Consider the following 25,804-nt stretch of genomic DNA (forward strand, 5'->3'; position numbering starts at 1 on the left):
CACATGGGACAGGCGTTTACTTCATTGTTTTGCGTGGGGAGATAAATGCGTGCTGGCTGTCTGTATTTTCAGCGTGCAGTCTGCCATATGTCTGTACTCATTCCTCAGTTTTATCGTTAAAGTACGTCTTTTATCCGTAGCGTCTTAAGTGGATAAGAGAGGTATATTTAATAATAAATGTGAGGTACGAATATGGATATTAGTCTTCGGTCGAGTCGAGTTAGAGCTGCATTTGTCGCGAGGTATGAGCACTTCGTGTATCTTTCCAGTGAATATCAATAATACTACATCGATATACTTGCCGACTTGTCATTACTCCCGTCTCTTTTTACGGTCCACGACCGACACACTGATCGCCGCACCCGGGAATCTAAATAGGCCTTGACCGAACTGATTTTGAGCGCACACCAGGAGACTGTAACAGACTTGCCGAGAGTTCTCGGGTACACGATATTCCTCTAGGATATAAACGAGGGGACACTGCTTACGTATTTCTTAAGGTAGCTCGAACTATCCCGACTCATTTCTCAGGAGATCTCCGAGGCCTCATGTGTACAATTTTCTTCTTTCAGGACTCTGATGATCATTCCGTCACCCCAACCACTGTACCTGCGATGACTGTGATATCGCGTTTCCGTTTCTTACAAAACGGGAAACGCTCTTTTCCAGTGACCCTGCCAAAGAGAATGCTTAGACCTCCATAAGTACATCCCTGTACATACATAGAGTAACGACTGTTCCGTTTTTCTACCGGTTTTTGGTAATAAACTTTTATCAAGCTTAAGAACCTCCGATGATCCTTGTACATACTTCCTCGATTCTTATCATTTCCCGTTGAGTATTGTCGATGTGTCGAGTCTAGGGTGTAGATAATACATGGCATGAGTGTACAGCACTTTGTTTAGTACCTTGTATTTTAGATCGCGGGTGTACGAGCTCTTTTTCTTTAGAAGAAGGTTTTCTAATTTCTCCGTGTAATCAATATTTAGGTGATTGAAAACAGCAAATAAGGGTAAATGATAAAAGGAAATCGGTGCGGGTCTCTGTAGACCTCGAGAAAGGCATGTTAAGCTACGAGTGCAACTGTGATTAATTCATTTCTTTGTTATCAGTTCTGTATTCGGAGCAGCAGCTGGCAACACTTAGAAGATGGAACGTAGAAGAGAATATAATATGAAGAAACGAAAGCCTATACGAGTGTTACATGAAATATGAAAAATAAATACATGTCTCGGGAGAGGGGACATCAGAAGCCGAGGAAGGCTCGGCCCGTTCTGCCGGTCGAATCGCATTTACTGGCCGAAGAGGGGCGCCGATTCGCAAGGATATTATCGCCAGAAAAAGTGGGAGCACCGACTCACGTGGCGAGCTGCGTGATGGCGGAATTCTCTGTATACTGCGTCGAGTACCACAGAGGGGAACAGGCGTCCAATGCGCCGATACTGCCAATTCTCGATATACTCGACACGGGTGCACAACTAATCGGCGATATCTGCGGCCGAGCTGGAATAGCATTTAAGGATTTCCCAAGTACTTTAATTTTCTCGCTTTTTAACTCGACCATATGCTCGAGACGCTCCTCGAGAAGCGTCCTCCTCGTCGACTCGTCTTCCTCGAAGACTGAGCGAACCGTCTGGGATTTTTCGGTGGATTCGCGAAGGTGTAGGCTTATCGGTGCAGCCAGTGATAACCGTGATAGTGCACTCGACATGACCGAGGCACTTGCTCACCTGAGGTCCTCCCCCGACGTCGTAGCGAGGAAAATCGAGGAATTCGATGGTAACGCCAAAGTATCCGACTCGGCCTACTCTAACAGCAGCAACAGCCAATCGCAGAGGTGAGCAGCTGACCTCGGCTCTTTTTCTTTCTTTTCTTTATGTAACGGAGGATGTACTCTCGATGTTGATGAATGATTAGTATTATGCGATTGTAGAGCGAGTCTGTGGTGGAAGGAATCGTTATGGAGTTTCTTTTCTGCTTTTTGGTGCTTCGGGAGGAGAAGAGTGCTCTTGGTTTCTCTTTTTTATGCTACTGGGAGTGTAAATATTTGATGTGCTCTTCGTGTCGATGAATGATTACGAATATTCAATTGTTAACGGGGAGTTTGTGGTGGAGCGAATCGTGATTTTTGTACTTTCGGAAAAGATGTGAAGCAGTTCCTACCCCTTCAGTTATCTACTGTTGGGTCTATTTTTTTTCGAGATATTGCGCTGTAGTTTATGAATTTTATTTTGTAATGATTTATTGAATGGGCGTATTTAAAAGATGTCTACGTAATAACGCATCTCATTGCTCGATGTCTTCCTATGATTAGGATTATGCGATTGCTAAAGGGGGTTCTGTAACGTACATTTGGAAACTAAATACTTTTTCTTGAGTTTTAAATAATTACGGAGTTTATATGTTAGTTGTTTTACTCGCTGCTAATTCATCATGCACCATTTTTAATCAAGAACATTTTAAACAATATTTACTTGTAAGTTAATTGTTACTTCGCGAGACCTTAAAATATGCGAAGGTACAATTAAATCGACATGAAGTTTTGAAGAAATAATGAGTCGCTATAAAAAGGTGGAGTGAACACGAGGAAGGACAAACCTGTTAACAATCCTCCCTCATTATAGTATCCTCCTCAACCTTTCCCCTGAATCACAGATTATATAAATGCTCAATGGAACCCTCCTTACTCGGATACAATGCCCACGACTGAATGCTTTCAACAAACGGAATTAATTAGATGTACATTTGATTGGCAGAGTTCTCTCTTCTGGTCTACAAATAGCAACATATCGACGACGATTACTTTTATACCGACCATAATTCAGACAAATAATAGAAGACTCGCGAGGATGAAAATCCAAGTTTTCTCTCGAAAAGCTATAAAAAGTATTATTCATTTAATCGGCTTACTAAGCCGAAAAAACTCCTCGCTACGTTGTAAAACATTTTACCTCTTCCTTTTTCTTTTTTCTCTCGGCATATTTCATTACTTTTTTGTCATATACTTTATGTACATATCTTTTTCCTGTGGGAGGAAAATTTGATGCGCCAATGTAACAGGTGAATTAAACAAAAAAAAAAAAGAAAAACAAATTGTTAAAACGTTGCCTGAAATTATCTTAACTGTTTTATAATTGATTTTCTTCAATTTTAGTAAGCAAGAGTTGTTATTTCGATATCACTTCTATTAACGATTTGCTTTCTAATTATGAGAAATGCCCTTCTGGAATAACGTTTAAAATAAAACGTATTGTTTATCCGTCGAAAAATTTGTATATTCATTTTTATCTCTAATTTAATTCTACTCATGTCAGTATACTACTACTTATCACTATACTGATAGTACACGTATCACTATGTAATGTTGCTTGTACAGTTTCTCATATCACCTTATAGAATACTTAGGTAGAGGGGACAGTGAAAGGCATTACTTCCCTTGTAAGGATCTTGAAGTCACGTTTGGTAAACATGTGAATCGAATCGTTTTCTTCCAGGCCACGTGAATTCGTTCCGGGGAATTTTGCAACGTTCCGACGTATATACGAGCACGTGTCTCTACGTGAAGTTATGAAAGTCCAGCGACATTTAGTATTAGGATATTTTTTTTTTTCCCTTTCACAAATGCCAACCCTCGTCCTGAATTGAAACCCAGGTTTTCCCTCGCTATTTTCAGGAATGCTTTCATCTGTTGAATTCTAATATTTGTGTAATCTTTCTGTTTTTAGCAGCGAAAGTTCGGTGTCGAGGCACAACAACCAATCTGAAAGCAGCGGCTACTGCGATGGGCTTCCCTCTTTATTTGAATCCCGGTAATTATTTAATGAGTCTAAAAAATCCTGTCCAATTAGTTCGGACTTCACGATTTTTATCGAAATTTTTACCTTAAATCGTGCGCAACGAATTTTACGCATCTGATCTGAATTTTTATCTTAAATTGGACGTGGCAAAGATTACGATTTATTTTTTCTTCGCGACATCTTTTTCATCCGAAATCTGTATTCCAAATTATTCGCGGCAAAATTTACGAATTTTCATTTCTTGCGAGCAATTTTTATCTCGTGTACATATTTGTACGTTACAGGTAAATAGTTTTAAATTTAGCTTCCGCCGATTTGGAGGTGTTTATTTATTTATTTTTTTTTTCGTTGCCTGATTTTGTGCCGTTGAAATATTTGTTGAAGTTTCTTAAAACTTGACTCACTATTATTTACTTCTACGGAAGATATATTTATATACATTTACGCCACACTGGAATAAATAGAAATGTAAGTACATGTAATCAGGGCACGCATTACTCCCTCCGTTGCTTGCACACGACTTGCCACGTGCCTTGCAACCGTAACAATGTTGCTAGGTTCTAATCTTAGCCATTAACAGATTCAATATGTATTTAGAAAGAAAAAAAAATAAAAGAACAACTTGAAAAAATAAAAGATAATAAGACCCAAATGAAAATTAAAAAATAACGGCCCTGTTTTGTCGATTTAAAAATTAAGCCGTGGCTGAATCTTAATAAGAAACATTCGATCTACCTTCGCATCCGTGAAATGAGGGAAACTATTGTTACCTGGAAGTCTATTTATATTTATGTTCCAATTAATTTTTAAACGATCATTTCATTTTATATAAGAGAGACTGCCACGCTGCGCATCGCCACGTGATTGATAATTGTCTCCGTAATTATGAAAGTGGCCTTTCTTTTTTAATTATATCGTTATCGCTCGGCATGTTGTGATAATATTCGAAGGCTAGCAGTATCCCAGACCTTTCTTTTTGTCTCCTCGTGGTTTCTTCTGTCAATAAATGCACATCGAAAATCACAGACGCGGATATTGCGTAACAATATTTTGCAATGCCATGATTTGGCAATAGTAGATTCTGATTTCTGCCTCTTTGCGTTATTCATGAGTTGATGGACAACCGTATAATCTGGTGAATTAGACTAGATTTGTTATTAATTATTTAATGACATTAATTAAATATCTTTAATCCACCAGGGAGGCTTTGCAGTCTGGCAGCAAAAGGAAGGACAAGGAGCACAAAAAGAAGAAGTCGAAGACGACTTCGGCCGAGAATGTCGAATCGGAATTGATCCTCACAAATACAGGGCAACAGTCGGATGCTGCGGTGCAATTGCCATCCTATGCAGACACAAATGCACCGTCGAATACTGTGCAACATTATGCAGGTTAGTTCCTCTTTCAGATTTAGGGAGGAAGTGCAAGTGCATGGCGCTGGTGTGAAAGGACCTTAACGCGAAGTCAAGCCCCCTTAAAGTCGCACCTCAGATGGAATTCCTCTTTTTTTTTTTCCAAAATCTCTCGTCAGAAGCTTTAACTCTTCTGTCGGTGCATCTATTTATATTAATTTTGTTATGTCATTCTAATATTAATATTAATACATTTAGTCATTTTAGTAGAACTGACGAGAAGTTTTGGAGGGAGAGGGAAGAAGAATGAGAGTTTTCCGAGCATAATTGTCGATGAAAATTTGAAAAAGTCTAGTTTGCTCCTCGCGAGGGGCTGGTCGAAGGACATTGTTTGATTCGGAGTTTTTTTAACACTGATTGATAAATGTGGACACCTCGATACGAGCCGAGGTATCGATGCCGTTTTTACCCTGGCAATTCACTCCCATGAGCAGACCGGAGTCACTCGTCGATCTCAATTTTATTTCCAACGCGGGTAAAATTCGATAAACATATAAAAAATAAACGGGACGTTTCAAGTTGCGTTGACCCTATGATAAAATTCCTGGAGATGATAGGAAATTCCACTCGCCCTAGGAGAGAAATTTGCATGATTCCATTTATCCATAATGTTGCACGCTACGATATTCACTTAATTTCATTTAGTTACATTTTTTCATGCACCATGAACCTGTAATTATTATCGCATTTATGCATTAATTATTTTCATACCGGTATATGATTACCAAATCGAACGAACACGAACATGTACGCCCTGATTTATTTAATTTTATTTCATTTTATTTTCGGTGCCCCCTGCATTTATAATTTTTTTTTTTTATTTATCTTTACCCTGATACAATAACTGGACTGAGGAATTTCTTTGTCATGAAATACGTAAATTTCTGCACGTAGTTAATCTCTCCTGGAAAATAATTTTTTTTTTTCTCAACCCATCATGAACGGTAATTTTGAAACGGTATTTTTGTTTAATTTTCCTTTTTTTTTTCGTGCACCATGCATTCATAATTGTTTTGGTACTGATAAGCAATAACTGAATTAAACGAAGATATTTATTGCGATTGTATTGCCATGATCCCCTATCGAGAAGTTTCGTAACGGATGAATTGATGCAGTCGATAAAGGTGGAGTCGCTTTAAATTGACCTAGCCAATTAAATCTGTCGTTTTAGACGCCCGTCCGTCTGTTTTACATAATTCCGAGATAACCCTCCTGTGCTCCCAGCGAGCCATAATTGTGTCGTTGTTACCTGAAAATATATACCGCTTACTTATGTAACCTCGTGTTTACGCAATTATTCGCCGACACTTTTAATTCCGCCGATCGATCGATTCAGGCCTGGCTTGAAATTGGAATCGTTAATATCCATTTCTGGATTCCTAATTTGTCATCAATGAAATCGGTAGGTATCATTCCCTGCACGCAGAAAAAGAATCGAGACTAGAAGGAAGGTTCTGACACCCATGGAATTTCAATTGTTGGAAAATTTGTTTATAGACATTTTTTAAATTGTTCGTAGAAAATCAAATTTCATGAGTGTCGGGACCTGCTTTATATCGCCCATATTCACGTTGTAAAGTTTCAAACGATTCGGTACATTCAGCTCGGAGAAAAGTTTCATAAACGATTGATCTCTCAGATGCCACTTTTATATCACCTTAAGGGGATGCGTTCATGAAACTTTTCTACAAGCTGGGTGTACCGAATCATTTCAAACTTCACAACGTGAACATGGAGGTTATAAGGAAGGTCCTGACACTCGTGAAATTTCATTTTTTATAAAAAAGATTTGAAAATGTCTATAAGCAAGTTTTCAAAAAGTTGAAAATTTATGGGTGTCAGAACCATCCTTATAGCCTCCATATTCACATTGTCAAGTTTTAAACAATCCGGTATACCCAGCTTGGAGAAGAATTTCATTGTTTCCTCATTGACGCCACTTTCGTATCACCTTAACCACATAAAGTCGAACTCAACGAGTTTGATACTCGAGAGCAGATAGGTCATTCGATCGAAATATTCGCTAATCATTGATTGGTCGATCATCGATTCAAAGATGGAGGTCGTGGGGTGCATTGTTGGAATGATCGAAGGAGTAAACAATTGCCTAGGTGATCGGATCGAGAAAAAGAGTGAGAGAGACAGAGGGGCATCCTCTTCTCTCTCGTCACAAGGAGGCTCTTCGGGCTGCCGACCGACCAAACGACTTTCGGGTCTGCCATGGTCACGATAAGGCCATCGATATCGCGCCCGGGGGTGCGAAAATTTGCCAGCGTCCACTCGCGTCTCTCCCATCTTGGACCGGAAGCCAGAGGTCACTGAGTTTCCCCCGAAAGCATGAAAGGAACCAAGAAATACGGAAAACGAGAATTAATCATTGAAAGAGTGAAGGGGGTAGTCCTTAGACAATTTATCAAGAGTATGGTTTGTTGACGAGTATATGATAAAGTAGCAGTTGTAGAGTTGGTCGACGCCGAGGATCCTGGAGAACGAAAAGGGGAGACATGGTCCGGTCCTGGCGCAGGACTCGGTCCGCGAACCAATGCTCAAGACGAGTCCAGCTTTCAAGATGTTAGTATCAACCTGGATGTATCCACTGGTACGCCAAGGATTGGGGTAAAGCCATAAGAAAAAGGAACACTGGTCGGATTTCTCCATCCAGAGACGCGCGTCGTCCTCGGTCCTGACGCGAGGGCAGGACTCTCGAGGACCCTCGAGTCATCCTCGGAGTCTTAGGGCCTCCATAATTAACGGGTTAAAGTTTCCAACGATTCGGTCCACCCAGTTTGGTGAAAAGTTTTATCAATATTTTCACGGTCTATATATACATAGAATGACCTCTCCATATCAATAACGAACAACCTAGCTCCCTTATCCTCCTTACAAAGGACCTACTTCCAGAAAATCGGCGATCCCTCGGGTCTTGCGCACCTACAGTGGGCATTGTTCTCCGTTGAAAAAACGCGCCGAAGAACCTGCCCGATTCTTCGCTCTGAGACCCTCGGAGGGAAATGCCTAGAAGCTAATCGAGATTTCGTGTCGACTCTCGTATACACGTATAAACACCGTTTTCCTTCGAGCTTACGACTTTCCTTCTCTTTCGGCCGACCGATCGACCTTTTCCGATTTAATCGATTCGGTATATCTTCCCCCAGGAGAGGTTTTGCACGGTCGTATCGATGCAGGACGGTCTCGTCCTGTGCACGACCTCCTCCCTAGGCAGAGCTTTAGGATTCGCGAGAGACTCCTGGACAGGACGACCCTTCGCCGACTTTGCCCAACCCAGGGACAAGGACTCTCTTCGGCATCAAATCACCCGCGAGGATAAGGGGTCCAAGGGTACGTCTTTACTCGCGAGAGCTGCTGATGACTTATCAGCTGCCCCGATCTTCGAGTACTCTGTAAAAATGGTAAATTATTCATCGGTAATCTAGGAAGAAGCGAGCGAACGATACTCGTCGAAAAGGAATCGCGACACCTGAAAATGATAATCCTGCAAATCGGAGGCTAACGATGTCGTCTTGTTGTCATACATTTTTTAAATACCTATGTTATTTTTATTCCTACTTTTATATTATTTTTTCTTTTATCGTCGCCGGTATAGTCTCGATGGTACATATTGTAATAATTAATTGCACCGTTAGGATAATATTGAGGTAGGATAATGTAAAGACACAGGGGTTCAAGTTTGGTTTTAAAAACAGCTATGCTGAAAATATTATATTAAACGATATGTGTAGTTGTCAAATTTGCATAATTTTGATTTTTAGGTGCGGCTGATTTTTGACAATGTATTAATCGCGAAGTCGTTAAGCTCGCTCTCGGTAAAAGGTCAAGGAAGGATTCTTCCCTGTTGAGTTTCTCGTTGGGTAATCCTCGGTAATTTTAGAGGTAACGATGTTACATAAAAAAGACATTTCGAGCGTGTATCTTCCGATTGGATTCTGATTTCAAGACCAGGTGACTAATTGACGGTAATTGATTAGAAACGTAAAATGTTACAAAACGAGCAATTAATTGCGTAACTTTTTCATCGCCACGACGTTTAACTTGTCATCACCGACTACACCAGTGGTACTTCATTTTTTGTCGTTGATGCGATTATTCCTGCAGTAAGAGCAAAACTTTATCAGCAATGCTGTCCTTTGCTGAAAGTGCAAATGTATAATTTTATATATATATATATATATACTTTTTTTTTCGTGTACATTTGTTTCGCTCAACTACTCTTTTTTCTCAGTGTGCGAGCGTGTGTCCGGTCTTGGATCGGGTACTTATGGGTGTACCTGTGGGCTAATTTTTTGTACTCTGGGGTTCTCGGGGATGATAAGCCGGAATACAAAGTCTTATCAATGATCGATCTACCGATCAAGGGCTGATTGGGAATAAACGGCCGTGCATAACCGAGGCAAAAGCTAGCAACCATTGTATTAGATTGCATCCTGATAGAAGTTATCGCTGATGTTCGTTTTCTTGCCACACCTTAGCGCCAGAAGAGACATCGATTTCCTCGAAATTGACGAGACGCCATTCCGCGACCTGGCGCATCTCTTACGTTGACCCCGACGTGGCCCGGTACCTGGGGCACCTCCCCCAGGACATGGTTGGACGATCTCTTTTCGACTTCTACCACCCCGAGGACGTACCGATCATCAAAGAAATCCACGAGACTGTGAGCATCGATCCGTCTAGCGATTTACAGTGGACTTTTGGCCCCATGGTCATATGTACTCTCTCTCTTTCTGAAATTCAAAGCTGAGATCGATTAATTGAGAAAAGGCGCGGAAAGTCTAGGGTAAATTGCACTCGATCCTCGTTGCGAGAAACCCGAGAGTGACTCACCTGATTTGACCTTGCCTGGGGATTTTTTCTAAATACAGGTGACCAAAATGGAGGGCTCTTCCTTCAGGTCGAAACCATACCGATTCGCAGGACGGAACGGTGACTACGTGACACTCGAGACACATTGGTCGTCCTTTATCAATCCTTGGACAAAAAAAATAGAGTTTGTCGTAGGTCAACACAGGGTCCTCGAGGGTCCTGAGATGAATGATCAGCTTTCGAAAGAGCCAAACCGCGACGAGCCCTTTACTCTCAGAGAAAAACTTGCCGAGAGGAACGAAGCTATCGAGGAGGAGATTCGAACCCTTTTGAGAGAGGTACACTTCTTGCACTTATAAAAATCCATGGAAATTTACATACATTTTTGTATACCTCATAAATGAAGGTTTACATAGAAAGACGTAAAATGGAAAGATTGCAAATTAGGCCATGTTCAAGTATACGTAACATTGTATATCTACCGTATTAGTGGGATTTAACTTGAATTAGATGCAACATTACATTATAGTTTTCTTTAACTTAACTCAGATGCTGAATGTGATGTTACAGGGACAATTTACTTTTAACTGGAATTTATTGTGGCATCGAAATAATCAACGACTGAGAATGTAGATTTACATGGGCAGTGTTATCAGTGTATCTTATAATTTGTTCAGTTCTTCATTTTCGTATACACGCAGAAAACTATTTGGTCGAAAGGGTACAACTTTTTGTTGGTTCATTCATAGAGTATGGTTATTATACCGACAAACAACTATTTGGTTGACGTGATTAAATTCTTTGGTTGATCGCATCAAATATTGTGGTAGGTCACACTAAATATTAAACTAATCTGGTACTTACAGCCAAAACGTTCGATTTATTCAGTGCAATGTTTTCTCAAATTGACAAAGCGATTTAGCTAAAACATTTTAGTGTTTGGACTAAATTTAATTCTTTCCATATTTTCATTTAATATTTGAAATAAACGTAAAATAATAGAAAAATGGCGCGAGACTCTGCCGAGTTCCCTGATGCTCTGTACATATTACATAGAAAATTAAGCCTAGTTTATCGAAATCTGACAATTGAATCATTCTCTTGCAGAACTTCTCAAAAGTGTCCGAGGTGGGTGAACAACTCGACACCTCGACGAGATACAACGTTTTGGCCTCTTTCATGGAATCGCTGTTGCACGAAGTAGAGTCCTCGAAGGTGGTCAAGGATCCTACAGGAGACGATAGGAGCTTTTCGGTGACTATAATCTACGTTTTAGTATCGACAACTCACCATTCGCTACTACACTAGACATGCTCTGGTAGTACGCTACGAAAATGGCAGTAAACTCGACTCTGATTTGACGAGTCGTTTCGGAAGGTACTTTTGTTCATTTTACCGCGGTGCGGACCAGCGACAGCTTCTTAACATTTTTATGTTTCTTCGACACAGTCGCTAATTCCAGCTAATTGCAATTTTGCAAGAAGAAAGAAATAAACTGAATTTATCCGAGAGAAATGGTGCCTCAAGCTGGTCGAGGGTGGAACGAGAGAGTCTTTAAATATTTCATTCAAAATGTGCATAAGGTCGTAGATACTTATTAATTTTATTTAATTAACGATTGCTTGGACCTTCTTTTTTTTTAACGATCGTCAGATTTATTCACTCATCGGCGAGAAAGCGTGACATTTTTTTAACGCGAGGAGAATTAAGGAAGAGTTTTTGGAGAGCAGGAAACGGGCTAGAATTTGAAATCATACATCTACGTTATTCTTAAAAGCCAAAATTAGAGTAAAACGTGGTTATCATCGTTAATAATCGCAAATTGTTTTTGCGGATATACAATGAAACGTCGCTAATGCGATTGGTTTCAAATTGTCTTTTGGAAGTGGGAAAATAAGTTTTGTTGCCTAAGAACAATTTGAACGTTTTTAGAGACAAGTGACAATGTAAGAGGTGAGTAGAGAGCATTTAATTATATCAATCCATGACCTGTCTCAATCCGCAGTCACAGCTGATTAAGAGAATCAACTCGCTGCGTTATCACAATCACGTTTAAGCGTTTAGAAGCGCCATTTAACGTGAATTACGCTTCCCATGAAACTAGGAAAATCTGTACTAAATTGTTTTGTACATAGACACCGACGGCGAGAGGGCAAAGAAAATATTGTAGGGACGGTGAAGGATAGCGTCAATTTCGAAACCGTGTAGGCACGTCGGTAAGTCTCCACCTTATTTTTTATAATAAAATATTCTTCAAATATTTGGGCCCCAGACAAAGCGAATCTTCTCGGTCTTCAGACAATGTATCGAAAATGGAATCGCTTCATCGTCCAGCTTATCCAAAGATTATTGTGTCGCAAAATGCGTTTTTACCAAAGTGAACAGTAAAACAGAACGAAAAGGTATAAGAAATTTGATTACGTAGCTTTTTTATTTCATCCTTTTTGCATGATTTTGTCATTATTAAGCGAGGCTCAGGGTTAAGTGAATTTAAGAACAGGGTAACAATGTAGGTAATTATGTAGATTATGAGTAGAGTGCTTAGAAATTTTGGGTATAATGCTGTTGCAGGGTTGTAAAATAAATTGGCTAACCTCTCAGCACCTGGAGATTAACAGTTCCTTATCACAACTGCTCCGAAGCTCCATGACGGTGTCAAAAGGAATACATTTCTAAACTCGTACAATATACTTGTGAAGGGATCACGCAATCCCTTGTTGCAGGAACACGACAGCGTCATTATCGGGGAGATGTCTCCTCACCACGAGTACCAGGACAGCAAAAGCTCTACAGAAACACTGCCAAGCTATAACCAGCTCAATTTCAATGAGAACATCGAGAGGTTCTTCAACAGTGAGCCACCGTTCATTGCAACTTATGGCAGCGATGAAGAAAACACCACTTTTGTCAGTGTCCCCAGTAGTGACGAGGGTAGACAAGTTCAATCGATTTGTGCAGGTGAACGAAACAATGTTTTTTTATACAACTGTTGATGCTGAAACAATTCTTAGTGCTAAAAAGCATAAACGAGTGCTTCTAAAGAGTTTAAAGATTATTTAATATCATTTTTTAAAGTGCAAAGATTTTGAGAGAACATTTTTCAAATTCTAAGAAAAATTGGTAATTGTTTACCTTTTGTTACGTATGCGAATCAAAGAATATTTATATAACCTAACTTTCGTGCTTGTTATCGGTCAGGACGAAAGTGTATATCTCCTACAAATGGAAGTGGCATCAGTGGCAGTGGAAGCACGGAATGTTTAAGCAGTGGTTCCAATAATCTGACAAGTTCAGCCAGCAGAGAGGAAACTTTGATTGTTAAAATCAACAACATGGGGCCTGAACATTTTAAACATCCTATGTTGACCAAGTCGTTGCTCAACAAGCATAACGAGGACATGGAGAAGCTGATGGTGCAGAAACATAAGGAGTTAAGGTCCAGGATTAAATATAGCAACAGGTTGAAAGATTCTCTGAAAAAGGTCACCGCTGATAAATCCTTTCGTCAGCCCCATGGAACCAAGAGAAGGTTAAATCATTGCTGCGAAATTGGAAATTTGAAGGTATATTATGTATGATATATAACACATAATGGTAGTATGTATATTTGGAATATTTATGAGTGCCTAAACTATCAAAGCTACATATGAGTACTAGAAACCAATTTTTAACATTGCAGACAGGATATTAAATTCACGAGCCCAGATTTTTCTGCACCCATTTATAGGAGTAAGATAATAAATCTTATTGTCTTGTTGCGATTTTTCAATTCAGTTGTGATTGTGAAAAAAAAGGAATCGATAAACAGAGGCACCCTTAAAATCTAATATGTTTTACCCTACAGATGGCCAGACACGAGGATACTCTAGGGATTAATAATGCCGGAATTACATCAATAAACACTACAATTGCGAACAATACTCTGTCTCTTGGTCAATCGAATGTAAATGTTACGATGCGTGCTCCGATCGCTGCCATGGTATCGTTAACACCTGCTCAACCTTGTATCACCACTAATGGGTTGGTTAATTCATTTACGCTAATTATTATGCAACTTATTTATTTATTGCAGTGGTTGAAAAGTGTTCGACAACAGCGGAGCCCAATGTGTCGTACTCAGTTCTTGTTCAATAAATCCAAATCGTTTATTTTTCAGAGGATGCTTCCAAGCGTTACCGAGGCTTCCAGTATTCCCTTCGATGATACCAGTTTATTATGTTCCTGTATCTGAAACTAAGGACTCCATGACGGGTTCAGTTCCCAAAAATTCGTCAACCTGTCCATCGGCTCAAGCACTGCTTCAAAACCCATACAGTTGAGTGACATTTCCTAGTCAACAGAATTTCATAGAAATAATGAAGAGTGATAGAAAGAAATAAGGTAGAGTTTCGAGTCAAATACATTTGAACGAGACGGTACAGAGCTCTATATGCCAAGGATTTACTATTTAAAAGTGGGTGATTAGAAATATGTTCTACCATAAATGCTAAAAAAAAAAGAAAGTTTAAATAACTGAAGAGTCAAGAAAAAAAAAACAATTTATTTAAATTGACGACTTGTATTGCTGATACCTACGTGTGAATCTATATTCACAGCACAGTAAAGGTTTTTAGCTCTCTGATTAAAATAACACCGTAACAAAAGGAGTGAATGCAAATGTTATATTCTTACCAAAAATTAGGCAAGAAAACTAATAGCTAGTTTCTTCAGTGTTGGTTCCAGTTCAATGCGTGACCAATAGAATGGGCGATATGTTCTATCCATCTATAATCGGTGCTCCTGCTCCAACCTACAGGCCTTTTTCAATGTCCGAGCACGCGTCAGCAACGTGTAATCGTTCAGAGTCCGTTGCTGATAATTCTATGGAGATGAAGGAACCAACTATTCAAGCGACACGTGTCAAAGGCGAGCGTGGAAGTACTGCCGTTGCATCAGAATTCTCAAAGAAGGTATATACTGAAGAAGATGCACGTTTCAGTGATACATAGTTTGGGGAATGTGTACAAGTTTTAATTGTCGTGTGATGTGCTGCAGGTACAGTCATCTGGTGAAATGTTTTCGCCATGTGTCAGTGTCGACGGAGGTTGCTCCAGTCTCGTTGAATCTGCTATGCCTGTGAATATAAAGCCACCTCGCCACAATAATTATAACGGAGACGGATCCAGTTCTTCCAGTATTTACAGTAGTTTTCTATATAAGAGTAGCGGGAGCAGCTGCAATCCTGATCAAAAAACGCAGGAGGTTATATCAATTATCTCTTTGTATAAATTAGGTGTCTTATATGCACCTGTCTATTATTTTGATGAAAATGAGAATATATATTATAATGTATTACAGAAGGAAAAAAGACATCCGTGTCAAGGAATGTTGCGAAAAGAGCCGTCTTGGTTAGAAGGTGTCGACTTGACACCGCAGCTAATTTACGAGTACCAGATGCCCTTGAAAGCAATAGATGAAGTTCTGCAAAAGGATAAGAATGCCCTGAAGAACATGAATCAACCTCTTCTGGTGAACGACCAACTCAGTCAACTTTATACGGACCTGGAACTTGATGGTTTCGGGACAAAACTCATGTTGGAGGATGGAAATACATCAAGTAGTAGCGACAGCGACAGCAGCGTCGAAAATGTAACCCTGGTAAGGACAGTTGTATATAAACGAGAGAAAAGACAGCAGATTTTCGAATACTATTATTTTCTGAAAGCGATGGAGCCTTCAAATCTAAATTCTGAAACTTTTTTTTCTCCTTTTTGTAATGGTTTGTTCTAGATTATTTGTTATAAACATAGACGTTTCCTACCTTTGGAATATAAATTTTATAATATACTGTGAATGTCATTATTTATCCGCTTATATATTTCAAGATGAACAGACGAACAGAGTTTGGTCATTACAGCACACAAGAAGACAGATGTTCATGTACGGAACATGCGATGATTTATGAGAAGAAAGTACGAATGCCATCGGTTCAAGAAATTACTTCGTAGTCCCTTGGGGCTCGTAGAGTGGCCTGAGACAAGAACATTTTTTCCAAGCATTTTGTCGTAAAGACATTTCTTGATTTCTAGGTATAACAATGAATATGCATGGAATTGTACTAATTAAGTTGTGAAACTTTTCGTTTTCGAAAGTTTAAAGGGGTGAATTTTACGATAAGGAAAACGCACTTACGATGCCACTTTAAGAAAAGAGATATGAGTGCTTAAGAGACATGTCAATGTCTTCTGAGTTGCTCGACGTGAAATGACTTGAAAACGAGTTTGTGGGTTTTTCTCAAACTCGTTTACCATATTTCTTAATTACATTCTAGTTTTTCATTTACCTGATTCTTTCGATCACTTGACCAATCTTCCGATGAACGTAAGGACCACGTATCTCTACATCCACAAAAACAGCATTACGCAAATATTAAGAAATATTTTTCTAAAATTGCTACCGTACTTAGAAAAAGTTATTTGAAATTAGGTTAGGAATCGGAATGGTCACAATATGAGAACACTAAAGTGAAAAATACTGTAAAGTTAATGGACACAAAAAGAAATCCAAATGTCTTGCACAGTCTCAGGGCTGATTCTAGTCTATAACATATTTTTATCATAAGGAAGATATTTCCAAGTACAATAAGAATAGTTATCGCTTGTTGAAATTACCTACTTTCTTCAATTTTTGTTTGGAACCACTAAGCTTTGTTCTCACAAAAAAACACAATAATAGTTGGAGATAAACTCAGAGTCTGACAATTAACTGGATACTCTGAATTCCCATATTAAGATGAGAAATTGTCGTTTTAGCACAAGATCCATATTTTTGAGAAACTGACTTTATTACCAGAATGCTCTTTATGACGAATTTTCTCTAAAATATACATTGTTGCTATATGTAAGTTGAATAAATAATTCTTGAAGTAATTTATAGTTACATACACGTATACTTAGATCATTAGATATAATAATTCTTTAACACTTTCAATACTTCTAGCCTCTTGGCTGTATTTTATTTGGGATTTACATCTCCATAGTATTGAAAAGGTTATCGAAGTAAACTTTTGCAATTGTATCGTTTGTACGAGGGAGGAACATCTTTTCCTGAGGCATGAACGTTACATTATACAAAACAATACCAACCTCGGGAATGATACCATTGCTGCATTTTTAGCTATTAACTTTGAACCGATAACCATGTACATGTTATGTGACCATGTTCATTTCTTCTTCTCTTTTTTAAGATATTCATGTTTTATACTTTACACTCTATAAGTATGTCTAAACTTTCATTTCTCCAGATATACAGGAACAAATACAGTACATCTTTTAGACATCTTTCAACGCATCTCTTTCTTAGTGTCCATACTATAACTGTGTATGTCAGTTACACTACATCATGTTTTGTTGTATGAGACGATAAACATTGTTATCAGTGCGGTGTTAACTTGTCCTCGTGACAGTGCACAAGTATTACCATTGTTTATACATGTTTAGAGTAACATCGGAGTTTATCTACTCTCATACAGGAAAATGTAATACTTGATATATGTAATGAGTGGCAGAATAATTGAAAAGAAAAATAATTACTGTTTATTTAATGTTGTCCTGCGATTAATTGCAATGTTCGGATCGTGTCACTCGTATCAAAGTACTTGGACTCTAGTAATAAACGGGTATCCTGTAGTCGGCATAGGAATGTCATAGTGTCTAATTTCAATGTACATATACAAGTTGTTGATAAGTAATTTACGCATTAACCGAGCATCGTTTTCCATATCTTAGTCTTGTAATAGGTTTGACGTCGTTATACATGCTTGTCAGTGTTCGAGATTCCTTCTAATAATGGGATTTTTAATTCTAAGCACTCGGCAAGAGGATGTACCGAACTTGCGCAATCACCGTGTTACCGATCTGTCACTGCAATATTTTCATTTGACATGCCTTGCTACGTTTACATCCGAAATCACTATGTATAGGAAATAAAGATTTTTTTCCTATTAATACTGCAATTATCACTACGATCCATTAAGTCTTCATGATGATGCAGCGAGCACAGTATCTGGCACAGTGTATACTTATTTATCCATGGATAGTAGAAAAACCTAGCGAACTCATCAGAGGAACCATACAATGGAAGACCTTCAACGTGAACTGAATTTCATTTTATTTTTCGCATAACTACGTGGTTGATTCGCTGTCCGCGTTTCTGTCGTTACTTACTGCTGGAAGCTCTAGGTCTGAATTAAAACCCTAAAAAATGATTTATTGTTAATGATAAGAGATATAAAAATATTCATGGGTAGAGATACTCTGAAAGTTCGCTTACTTGGGCTCTCTGCAGCTCTTTGTCGTGATTCTTTAAATACTTCCGAACAAATGGCGCCATTAACATCGGATCCAACTTTTCGGTACTGTCGGGAGAAATGAAACTAATTATGAGTCCTATGCACATCGTTACTAATGCTCCCACGACGGTGTACCACAGGTAACTGACACGATACACAGCCCAAGGTTCTCTAAAAAAAATGAATTCCCAATGGATCAATCAGTGATATCCAGTAAAAATGTATGTTTTCAAAAATACGTTACAGTACTTACGACATTAAATCTTCATCGTCTAAAATTGCATCTGGTGGGACAAGTAATAAGCTTTCAACTTGCTGGAAACTGTACGTGCAGCCTTCCGTGGTGACTGGTTTCTCGATGAACCTTCAAGATACAAGAAAGTTGAGAAACGAGTCTATTGAAGAAAGCAAGGAGTGGCAATTATATTTTGGAAATACTTGATCTTTCCACTCGTGATTGCAGCTTCTGCGGAGAGGCTGAGCCACCCCATGAATCCAAGTCCAAAGAGGCCACCGAAAAGAGCACCCTATGTATTATATAATTCTTATAACACTATAAATTAGAATAACCTGGAAAGTGCAGAGTTTCTTCAACAATTGATATCTAATTCGTACTTTTGCATTGACCCACGGCAGCAGAATACCCATGCTGAAAATTCCCAAGGATGGTCCGCTGGTAATCGATGACAAGCTCATGGATAACTTTAACAAGGAGAAATTTAAATCAGTGTCAATCGTATTTTTTCTGGGTGGATTTATTTACCTGCAGGATGTGAGATCCAGTCCTCTCGACTACGAAAACAAGTGCCACGCAAAGTGCTCCCAAAAGGACAACTGTAAACTTCATCAATATGTCTGCTCCCCTTCGAGTAAAGGGTGTCTTTCGAAATGGTTTTATAAAGTCTTCGAGCACAACAGCAGCCATTGAGTTCAATCCAGTGGACAGAGAACTGCAAATATTATTTTTAAGTCATTACGCTATATTGTTGAAGAGGAAAATACTTTTGAGATTAATCGGATGAGAAGAATGAAGTACCTAAGTGCTGCACTAAACACCGCTGCGACAAAAAGTCCTGGCAATCCTGGAAAATCTCCAAGAATATGCATCACCAAGAGAGGTAATAATTGATCTTTTGCTCCAGCAAGCTGCAAAGAAAAACAATCATTAGAAACATTGTTCTCTGAACACGATACAATTGATGTGCCAACTAATTCTCGGAGCAGGATATATTTTGATCCTTTGCTTTGGCAAGCTACATAGTTCTATAAAAATGATAGAATTGATTTAATTTTATTATTTAAAATAGGAAATATTTTCAATATTCATTACCTTCGTTGTGAGGGGATCGCATTCATGGTAAGTTGCATAAATAAGTAGGCCTGCGTAACCACATATTCCAATCAGAATGAGAACTCCAACGATGAAAAACCACAGCGCACTGAAAAAAGGTTACACATGAGGGAAAAACAAATTCCATCAAATTGCATTAATCTTTAACATTACGTGTTACGAATAAGACCTAAGTTGCATGATTCTTTATAATCTTAAAACGTACGTGCGAGCTGATCTTAAGCTGGGCAATGCAAGATATCTCTGAATCATGTTTTGATTAATAGCTGAGATCTGTAGCCAGTGAACGAAGCCTCCTATCACAAGAGACCACATCGTGTGTCTGGTCAAAGGACTCCAATCAAACCTTCGAAAGATATCCAAATAATGAATGGAAGTTCCATTCTTGCAATTAAGAGGATATGAAAGTGTCATCCGAGGGATCAATTGTTCATGCAACTTTTCTTCTAACTGGGTGTACTGAATCGTTTCAAACATTACAATGTGATTATGGAGGCTATAAGGAAGATCCTGACACCCATGAAATTTCATTTCTTAGAAAAAACATTTAGCAGTGCTATTAAACAAATTATTAAAAAATTGAAATATCATGGGTGTCAGGATCTTCCTTATAGTTTCCATATTCACGTTTTAAAGTCTAAGACGATTCGGTACACCCAGTTAGAGAAAAGTTTCATCAACGAGACCTCTTTGACGCCACTTTCACACCACCTTAATGATGGACAAAGAAGATCAGGATAAAATCGAAAAAAAAACTCACGAAGGCAACTCGATCCTTCCAGATTCCAAATTCCTGTTAATCACGACTTGTAGACCACCGAGGTCGGAAGTGCCTTTAATAGCGACTAAAAGCATGGCTCCGAACATGATGAAAGCTTGAACGAAATCGGTCCACACTACCGCTCTCAGTCCACCCTAAATCAGACGCTTTAGGTAAACGCTAAAATATTCCTTCCTACATTTCGCAACACTAAATAATTCCTTTTTTTCATTTTTTATTTACCACGCAGGTGTAAAAGATGCACACGATGCAGACGAACGGGGTGACGATGTGGACGTTGACTCCGGTAACTGTATGAATAAAGTAAATGTTAAGAATTGCATGAAAAGAGAAAAAAAAAAAGTAAAACCAGTGAAGCAGATCGTGTCGTATAAATAACTACATTTGAGTGAAATATCGTGAGAATTTATTATCTCGCGTATAAAGGTAGTACTGAGTCGTTCCATAAATTCACGGACAGATCTGTAAAGGTTCCAAAATTAATTTCATACATTTTTCCAATCCGTAGGTTTACCTTGATTGAAAGCTAAAGCTGGCACGTAGATGACAATCGGGAGCCACGTCATCTGCAAAAGAGTCGATCGATCAGAAATCTCCAAGTAAGAAATTAATAACAAATGAACTCCCCGTTACCTCCCTGGGACTCTTCGGTCACCAGATAAATGTTAAGCTCCTATTAGAGTGAAATAATTATTCTTTGAATTTAAAAAGTATTCCTTTAGTTCAATGAAATTATTCTCTCAGTGTAGAAGTGCCGCTCTAAATATTTTCACATTTTTTTTTTTCAAAATAATTAACTGCCTAAAATAAAACAAATAAGAAAGTGGGTCCATAGAAAATGTACTCAGAAGGGCAATGAAAGTATTAAAGATAACTATATTTAACTATCATCGCCAGGTCACTTACTATACCGATGGAGAAGAGCACAGAGCCTAGGAGGCGAATCTTCTTATCAAACCGCATCTCCAGGTACTGATAAGTGCTGGTCAGCTTAAGCTCATGAAAAACGGGAAGAAACACCCTGGACATGACCACCCCCACGATGATGACCCCGAACCCTATGAAGAGATAAGCTGTGCCATGGACATAAATTTCCGTGGGCGTGCCCAGAAGGGAAATTCCGGAAATGAAGCTGGCTATCAGACTCAAGCTTATGGGGAAGGTTTTCATGTTTCTTCCACCGACCAGGTACTCATCTTCCCCGGTGGATTTTTTCACGAACCCGAAGTAGACCCCGATGGAGCCGCAGGCCATCAACATCGCCGTGAAAATGGCATAATCGTAAGTGCCGAAATTCTGCATAGATCTGCCGACTTCCTGGACCGAGGGCACCTCGGGTGCCCACCCAGGTAAGTCGTCACCTGGACCATCTGATGCCATCTTTTTGCAGAAAGGAATCTCGCGATCTGGTTACTTTTCAGGAACTCTACCGACCTCTTCCACTGCTTAAACGGGGTGTCCTCTTGATTCTTTTTTTTGAGTCGTTGCGAGTTTTGCCCATCAAAACTTCATCGATGATCTCGAAATTAAGATGCAACGGGATTGATTTGTGATATTAGTTTCCTCGATGGAGTATCTTCTCCGTCAAAGCTTCATCGATGATCCCGAAATTAAGATGCAACGGGATCGATTGGTGATATCAGTTTCCTTGATGGAGTATCTTCTTCATCAAAGCTTCATCGATGATCTCGAAATTAAAATGCAACGGGATCGATTGGACTGATTTGTGATATCAGTTTCTTTGATGGAGTATCTTCTGCGTGCAGGCGGTGATCTTCATTTTTGGCGAATGCTTGCCGAAGAGGTGGATCCTGGGGTCACCTGTGCATTTTACTTATGGTTAATAATTAATAAAGTGATTAACCGAGAGAACAATGTGTTAACATTAACGGAAATTGCTTGCACAACTTGACTTAATGGTTATATAGATGGACGTGTAAATAATAATTAAATGTGAAAAGATGAAATGTTTCACTTTTCGAAACGGACGATTTTCAAGATATGCGAATTTACGTGTATTACTGTGCCATAAGAAATTAAACTAAAGAAACTAATGTGTTTGACTTTTCGATGCACTTTTATTAACATGCAAATTTACATGCATTGCCATCATATAAAGAAGTTACACTTTGAAATTTTCCAGATCGGACTCTCCAGAGGACGATCGGACGAACAATGAAGATAAAGATATTATTCCTGGAGAAATGCCGTTGCAATAAGGGGAAATAAACACTATCATTTATTAATGGTACTTGAAGTGACGTGACTAATCACAGAGTTGCCCGTTGCGTGCCGAAGGCGGCTTAATGATAAACGGAAGGAGAAATGAAGATATTTAAGAAAGTTAAAGGGAATGCACGTAGGATGGCGCGAGAGCGATATCGCGTCCTCCACTTGGATATAAATTTTACTTAAACTGCATGTAAAGTTCTTGTGACGTATTAAAGGACCATATAGGCAAGCCGAAGCTGCGGTAAAAAGGGAATAAATAATCGATTAAGAATCTCTTTTTTAATCGCAAAATAATTCCTCGGGAGAGCTGAGCTACGCAATGTATTTGGCGCAAAACTCAGTCCAGTCCTTTCCTTCCTTCAAGTGAAACTTATGTCACGATATTCTAATTTCATATATTAAAAAATAGGAGCTTATTCTCTCGGTTAATCAATGCCATTTACAGTGAAATAAAAATTAAAAAAAAAAGAAAAAGAAGAAGTTTCACCTCCGACGCGCATGGTAGCCATTTATTTCTTCTTCCATAATGTGTAATACTTACCTCAAAGGTGGGAGGAAAATGTTTCCAGGTTTAAAAGTTGAATTCAAGGCTGAAGAGACGATACCAGTCGAGGTGGTGCGCGATTCGCACCTTCTTGGAACGCGAATCGCGACTGCGTGGACTGCGGCTTCCTCGCGGTCGCAAAAGGGGGTCGGTCTCTTTTCCCGCTACCATTATCCATAACTGCGGTAGTGCGTGCTGTATCCACGCGACAATTTTCTCATCAGCTCGACAATGGACCTAAGTACCTCGGTAAAAATCGCGGGCAGAGCGACGAGCCTCGTAATTGGATAATGCGACCTAAATATAGTCGGGGCAATACGGATATACATGTGCTCGGGTGGGTCTAGAATCGTGGATGCCGAAGAGTCGATTGCAAGGGCAAAGTGTCGTTAACACGAGTCTCGAGCTGGTGTTTACAAGGTCAAAGGATCGTTAACATGGGCGAAGAACTGTTTACAAGGTCGGGAAGTCGTTAACTCCCTCCCTGATAAAAGATGAAGGCATATCCCGCCTTTATTTTTCACGTGACAGGTCTAACAGATTGGTAGAAACGCAGATTACGAACGTCCTTTAACTGTACAATGAAAAAATTACGTGGTAAAAGTACCATTGACACCGAGTCGAAGCAGTTTCCGAGAGATCAAAGGATCAACACTGACTCGAGAGGGTTTATTCACACAAGATGTTTCACTATTCAAGTTATTGAATAGCGAGATGTCGATTTTCACTTCACCTTATCGAAGAAAACGTATCTGATATCGTTAGGATGAGTAATGTATGGAAACGAATAAGTTTCGTTAATTTTATTTACCAAATGCAAAGTGAACTGCTTAGCAGACTTACGCGCAAATAACAAGCGTGGTAATTCTATTTCAAGGAGAGGTTCATGATCAATTTTAACCCTCATAAAATTGCGGTAGCTTGTCTCCTAGAATTGTTCGCCGTTCGATTCCGTCTTCGGTAATCACTCCAATTCGTATGACTCCTCCACTGCTCCCGTCGCGAGACATTGCTAATGCCAGGGCTGGAAAATATTGTATTTTGAGTAATAAGTAAAACTTTGGAGAGCAGAGATCAAAAAGTAGTAGAGAGGGTGATGGGAAACTTACTGTTCGAAATCAATTCAACGCACTCGTCCTTTGACATGTTTGGCTTGTAGTGTGCATCCACATAACCATAAACATAACTGGAACCTGAACCACCTATTGCTATCGGTTGACGAACGCACATGCCGCCTATAGGAATGCTGTAAACTTGACCTCCATTGCGACGATCCCAACCTGCGACCAGAACACCTGCCAGCAGGGAGTCACGATAATTGTAACACAGCTCTCGGAACACGTTTGCTGCAGTTTCCACAAGAGGTGCAGTTCCAAGCTCCATTCTGATGCATAAATAATTAAGAATAAGCATTAGCAAGAGAAATTAACATTAAAGGAACCAAAGTCTATGAAAACCTACTGGTGAAAACTCAAGTGATAGGTGACTATATCAGAAATTGCTTGAGTATCTGCTGAGGATCCTGAACGACAGCAATATATGTGATCGGTCACTCTGGTTAGCTTGTCTGCATAACGGTTGGCAACGTAGGCCCTAAAAATTGGAATGATAACGTATACGAATACCGAAATGAATCACAGTCACATATCATAGAAATTTATGTTTACCCTGTTGTAGAACGAGAATCAGCCCCGATTACGACACCTCCATTAAATTCACAAGCCATGATCGATGTCTGTAAAGACACAATTATTTGTCTAATATGTAGGCAGAACTTAGTCTATAGATTCATAAAACATGAACAGACTGTTTTTATTCTTAAAATTTGTCAAGTCATTGCCTTTAAACGTCATGACACAGTTATTCTACATAACCTATAAAATTGTTGGGAAGTTGTCAGATAATGAAAGGTGGACTTTTTGAGAAGGTAATTAGGAGCTAATAGAAAATCACGTTACAACAGAGTTAAGTGTAAAAGTGACAGCGCCTATCGATTAGGTTCAAAAGTTTGCACAATCATCCTAACCAAAATTAATGTAACGCAGTCAGAAGATGTAAACCCTTTTTCGATGTGCCAAAAGATGTAATACTTACCCCTGTACTTTGGGCTGCATTAAGCCAATCTGGCAACAAATAATTATTCGCATTTAAGGAAACAGAATTCTTTAACACTTCCATCTTGTCAAAATGCTTCGTTGAAAACAGAGTGCGGCAAACGACAGTGATGGCGGCGTCTATAAATTAGCCGTGATTACGTGATAAGAAGATTCACAACTCTCGCTGTATTTCCGAGCCATCTATGAAATCGCGAAATTGACTGCAGATGGCCGAGAGATTCCACCAAAAATGTGTCGAGCCAATTCATATGAATGGTCTCGCATTTTCACCACCAAGGACGTTCCGTAATACCGTGGGCTACTCATTTTCGCTCAATATGCTTTACGTAATAGACCCCTTCTCCTTGGGCGATTTAAATTCCGCGCTGCTCCCGCCGCTAGTACATTGCGCGTTTGTAGAGGGCAGTAGGTCCGCGGGGA

General features: G+C 39.3%; 3 protein-coding genes across 7 annotated transcripts; 1 reads left to right on the forward strand and 2 right to left on the reverse strand.

Moving 5' to 3' along the window:
• The first annotated feature begins 21 nt into the window (after window positions 1-21).
• On the forward strand, window positions 22-18,015 carry LOC105699966 (period circadian protein). 5 transcript variants are annotated; one of them, XM_012425444.1, is made up of 18 exons: window positions 22-500; window positions 573-760; window positions 1,113-1,837; window positions 3,726-3,809; window positions 4,998-5,188; window positions 7,662-7,780; window positions 8,365-8,548; window positions 9,697-9,881; window positions 10,090-10,368; window positions 11,138-11,284; window positions 12,730-12,988; window positions 13,229-13,593; window positions 13,875-14,050; window positions 14,187-14,344; window positions 14,741-14,979; window positions 15,065-15,271; window positions 15,368-15,667; window positions 15,895-18,015. In XM_012425444.1, the coding sequence occupies exons 3-18, from the start codon at window positions 1,212-1,214 to the stop codon at window positions 16,015-16,017; spliced, it is 3,642 nt and encodes a 1,213-aa protein (XP_012280867.1). In that variant the 5' UTR covers window positions 22-500; window positions 573-760; window positions 1,113-1,211; the 3' UTR covers window positions 16,018-18,015. The 5 variants fall into 5 exon arrangements, with proteins under 5 accessions (XP_012280867.1, XP_023290617.1, XP_023290616.1 ...); XM_023434849.1 differs by having other exon boundaries at window positions 15,927-18,015; XM_023434848.1 differs by having other exon boundaries at window positions 12,754-12,988.
• LOC105699967 (sodium-coupled monocarboxylate transporter 1) lies at window positions 17,582-23,410 on the reverse strand. The gene is made up of 14 exons (XM_012425448.2): window positions 23,265-23,410; window positions 21,398-22,312; window positions 21,006-21,057; window positions 20,714-20,781; window positions 20,471-20,625; window positions 19,916-20,056; window positions 19,690-19,798; window positions 19,396-19,505; window positions 19,123-19,309; window positions 18,975-19,061; window positions 18,798-18,886; window positions 18,613-18,723; window positions 18,341-18,530; window positions 17,582-18,264 (listed from the first exon to the last, which is right to left on the reverse strand). The coding sequence occupies exons 2-14, from the start codon at window positions 21,869-21,871 to the stop codon at window positions 18,193-18,195; spliced, it is 1,845 nt and encodes a 614-aa protein (XP_012280871.1). The 5' UTR covers window positions 21,872-22,312; window positions 23,265-23,410; the 3' UTR covers window positions 17,582-18,192.
• Window positions 23,411-24,055: 645 nt separating this feature from the next.
• LOC105699969 (proteasome subunit beta type-6) lies at window positions 24,056-25,582 on the reverse strand. The gene is made up of 5 exons (XM_012425452.2): window positions 25,362-25,582; window positions 24,935-25,002; window positions 24,729-24,860; window positions 24,377-24,651; window positions 24,056-24,291 (listed from the first exon to the last, which is right to left on the reverse strand). Exons 1-5 carry the CDS (start codon window positions 25,443-25,445, stop codon window positions 24,164-24,166), a joined length of 687 nt encoding a protein of 228 aa, XP_012280875.1. The 5' UTR covers window positions 25,446-25,582; the 3' UTR covers window positions 24,056-24,163.
• Between the last annotated feature and the right edge of the window lie 222 nt (window positions 25,583-25,804).

The sequence above is a fragment of the Orussus abietinus genome, unplaced genomic scaffold (assembly GCF_000612105.2).
Source record: "Orussus abietinus isolate OABI.00-Male unplaced genomic scaffold, Oabi_2.0 scaffold76, whole genome shotgun sequence".
NCBI classification, from domain to species: domain Eukaryota; kingdom Metazoa; phylum Arthropoda; class Insecta; order Hymenoptera; family Orussidae; genus Orussus; species Orussus abietinus.